The following is a 538-nucleotide window of genomic DNA, read 5'->3' on the forward strand; positions in this document are numbered from 1 at the left end:
CCTCCCCTTCCCTGCTCCCTCATCCAGAGTACCTAAGCTTTTGCTGGACCATTTCTCATTCTTGGCCAGTGCCACAAACTTGGTGTTTGATGGCAGACACAAAAAATAATCTTCATCATCCACAATGGTGCCATCTTCTGCCAGTACTAAGGTGATGGGCTCCCTGGCCTTGTCAATAGCCAGAATGCCACTAGCTGCAGAACAGAAAAAATACTTAGTGAAATAATAAAGTGATGTATGCACTGCCCTTTTGTGAGGTGCAGTGCAAGAGGCAAGCAACGCTCAGTAATTCGGGCTGGAGACCAGGACCTGTCTCCCCACAGCTCTGCACATCAGCTCGTTTTTAGCGCGTCCTCTCGCGTTTCCCCTCCGGACATTAACAATCTCGCTGCAAAGCTTGACACGCCAGTAGAAGAAGGTGCGTTTCAGTGAAACGCCTTCCAGACGCTTATTCCCACCTCCCTTCGCTTCCCCCCTCGGGAAGCACCACCCGCAGACCTGCTCTGCTCCGGGCACGGGTCGGGCCCGGGCCCGGCCC

General features: G+C 53.7%; 1 protein-coding gene across 1 annotated transcript in view; it reads right to left on the reverse strand.

The window, feature by feature from the left end:
• DFFA (DNA fragmentation factor subunit alpha) overlaps positions 1–194 on the reverse strand; it is a gene marked incomplete at its 5' end in the record, with an annotated part of 2937 nt that extends 2743 nt beyond the window's left edge. Inside the window, one exon of the mRNA XM_010170291.1 lies at positions 33–194. Coding sequence (XP_010168593.1) covers positions 33–194 — 162 coding nt within the window. The remainder of the gene's footprint in view (positions 1–32) is intronic.
• Positions 195–538: the final 344 nt, after the last annotated feature.

Source organism: Antrostomus carolinensis, unplaced genomic scaffold (genome assembly GCF_000700745.2).
Source record: "Antrostomus carolinensis isolate BGI_N321 unplaced genomic scaffold, ASM70074v2 scaffold14446, whole genome shotgun sequence".
Classification (NCBI taxonomy): Eukaryota; Metazoa; Chordata; class Aves; order Caprimulgiformes; family Caprimulgidae; genus Antrostomus; species Antrostomus carolinensis.